The sequence below is a fragment of the Anguilla rostrata genome, chromosome 8, assembly GCF_018555375.3.
Source record: "Anguilla rostrata isolate EN2019 chromosome 8, ASM1855537v3, whole genome shotgun sequence".
Lineage (NCBI taxonomy): Eukaryota > Metazoa > Chordata > Actinopteri > Anguilliformes > Anguillidae > Anguilla > Anguilla rostrata.
In genome coordinates, this window is record NC_057940.1 from 5597839 (window position 1) to 5600338 (window position 2500).

The window sequence follows — 2500 nt, forward strand, 5'->3', positions numbered from 1 at the left end:
TCTCCCCCATAAGCCCCTCCTATTTCCATCTGTAAGCCCCTGCCCTCTACAAGCCCTTGCCCCTCCCTCCCCTCCACAAGCCCCTCCCCCTCCCCTTTGCACTCCTGTAAGCAGGATGATGGGAACCAGCGCTGTCCGTAGCGGGGAACTGATTACACGAGCTCTCTCTGCCCGTTACAGTGGAAAATAGGCCCATCGAGACAACACGTGTGGAGCTGCCTTCCATGAAAACCGGCAGCAGCTTATAGGTTTAATATTCCAATAGCAAGCACCATGTTACTATCCAGTGGATGCGTTTGGCTACAGTGATGCACCACATCACCAAAAACATGGGTGTTGTTGCGACTCATTGCTATGAATTCAAGGTCTACACGAGTGTACAGTAATTACAAGATTTCCATCGTGAAGCTTTCCTCTCCAGGAAATATTTTCACAAAATATTAATTAAAAAAAAAAAAAAAAAAAGGTACATAGAGGATAATTACACGGAAATAATTTATTCAGAGTGCACAGTAATACGTTCTGCATTTTCAACGTACATTTTGTCAGCACTGCATTGTCAGGAGAATTAGTGGCTGTTTGGGGACGTTGGGGGCAGTCTTCAGTGTGGGCAGGGCCGCTGTCCACGGAGTTGTGTTGGCATGGTTCGCGTGTGTGTGATCGGAAGCCTTGCACAGCCTGTCAGACATGATCTCTAAGCCTGTGTGTGTCTCTGTTTTGTTTCCGCCCCTTCTAGAGAGTGGGAGAACCTGTAAGTTACATTTCACTTTGCCTCACGTGTTTGTTTGTGTGCGTGTGTGTGTTCGTTTTACCGTAGTCCTGTTTGTACTCCATTTCCCACAAGCCTCTAGTTGACTGGGCCGGAGAGTGTGCGTGGGTAGGAGGACGGGGGCACGCTCTCGGGCCCACCCGAACTGAGGTCAGCGCAGCTCCTTCGAGTTTTGAATTTGAGCTGCATGTGGCAGAATTTTATTTTCATTTTTTTGGCATGCTGCTGCGACCTAGCTTGCGCTTTCCACAGAGAATCTCCCGAGTGTCAGAACGATAGATCTTTGCTGTGCAGTAGTTCAACCCTCGGAAGAGCAGGTTCTTTATTTTGGAATGTTTCCTCAAAATTTCAAAAGTCAGTGTTCTAGATCTCCATTGCTTGTTACTTCAGCACTAGAATGTTCAGTTACGAACATTCTAATCGCGTGTTTGTCATCCGCGCTCATGAAGGCGTTAATGCCGCTGCCTGACGGGCAGATTATCGTAGCTGGTTGATGGCGTTGTGGACTGTGGGAGGTCACAGTGTCGTCACCTGTCATCAGAATCCGCGCTGAGCGGAATTCAGCGTGGGGCTCAGCGTCTGTGTTTGACACCGCAGTCACTGCAGGTGGGTGATAATTCAGTGGCTCTAGGTTTGAGTGCTGCTGTCATACAGTAGCATTATTACTTCTGCTTGTGATGGAAAGCCCAAGTTTTTTTAGTGTGCTGTGCTTCAGTGCTGTCCACATATTGCAAAAGCCTTTTGAAGGTTTTTTAAAATTTTGCCCCAATTGTAGAACAACTGTGTTTGGAATTCTGAATTTGAAAATACAATTTTTTTGTTGACACTAGCTACTTGCCATTATTGCCTATTTATGTAATTACTTCATCCAGGTAGTTATTGTTAGGTGATGTTTCACAGGAAAAGCAAAGGAAGTTTTTTGTAAACTATCACACGAAGAAAGGCCTCAGCGGCTGACTGGTTGCTAGCGGTAGTGTTTACTCCTCGTCGCTTAGAGACGGCTCCCCCCCCCCCCGCACGTGTAGCGTTTCGTTTCCGAGCGACGCTCCCGTGCGTCGCCATGACGCCCGCCGCTTTGCCGGTTCGCAGCACGCACGCTTCCGCGCCGAGCCCCCCGCTCGCCCGCCGCTCGTTCGCCACCGCCGCCGCCACGCCGCGCCGCGGCTTCCTCAGAGAGCAGCGAGCGCTCGACCGGCGCTCCCCTCAGCCCTCGCTCCGTCCCGTCAGGAGGGTGTCATAACCCCCCCCCAACCCCCCCCGTGATGCCCAAAGGGCGGTTAACTGACCCCTCCTGCTCTGTCTGGCTTTGTGTCTGTATTCTGTGCTTCGTTTTATATTGCAGTAATCGCTCTTTGTTTGCTCTTTTGCACATCAAGTATGTTAGCAATTTTTTTTTTAATGTTGTCGTATTTAATCGCAGCCTTTTTGTGCGCTTGTAGTTGTGTTGTGTACTTGACCTGGTTGTCCCTGGTTTATTTGCACCCGGGGTGATTTTATAAAACTATGTTCTTAGCATTACGGAGCAACTTAAAGGCAGTGGATGGTCTAACGTCATACTTGCCTATGATTGGACGATCTGCCCGCACTTCAGGATTAGGCAGTGTGTAGGTGGAAACCATGTTTTATTACTATTTAATATAGTATATGGATTGTTACAATGACTTGCACGTCCTGTTTCTGGTAGTTGTATGAGCGGTCTGGCTGGCTGTGCTCCAGTGGTGTGGCCAGTCT

The 2500-nt window shown here is 48.9% G+C and overlaps 1 protein-coding gene across 2 annotated transcripts in view; it reads left to right on the forward strand.

Annotated features, from left to right (window-relative positions):
• The window catches only part of LOC135260652 (solute carrier family 12 member 7-like), a 58668-nt gene that overhangs the window by 52450 nt on the left and 3718 nt on the right, over positions 1–2500 (forward strand). The window contains exon 24 of one of the 2 annotated variants that reach the window (XM_064346071.1): positions 737–751. The exons of the other annotated variant lie outside the window; for it this stretch is intronic. Within the exon in view, the coding sequence (XP_064202141.1) occupies positions 737–751 (15 nt within the window). The remainder of the gene's footprint in view (positions 1–736; positions 752–2500) is intronic. 2 annotated transcript variants of the gene reach the window in all.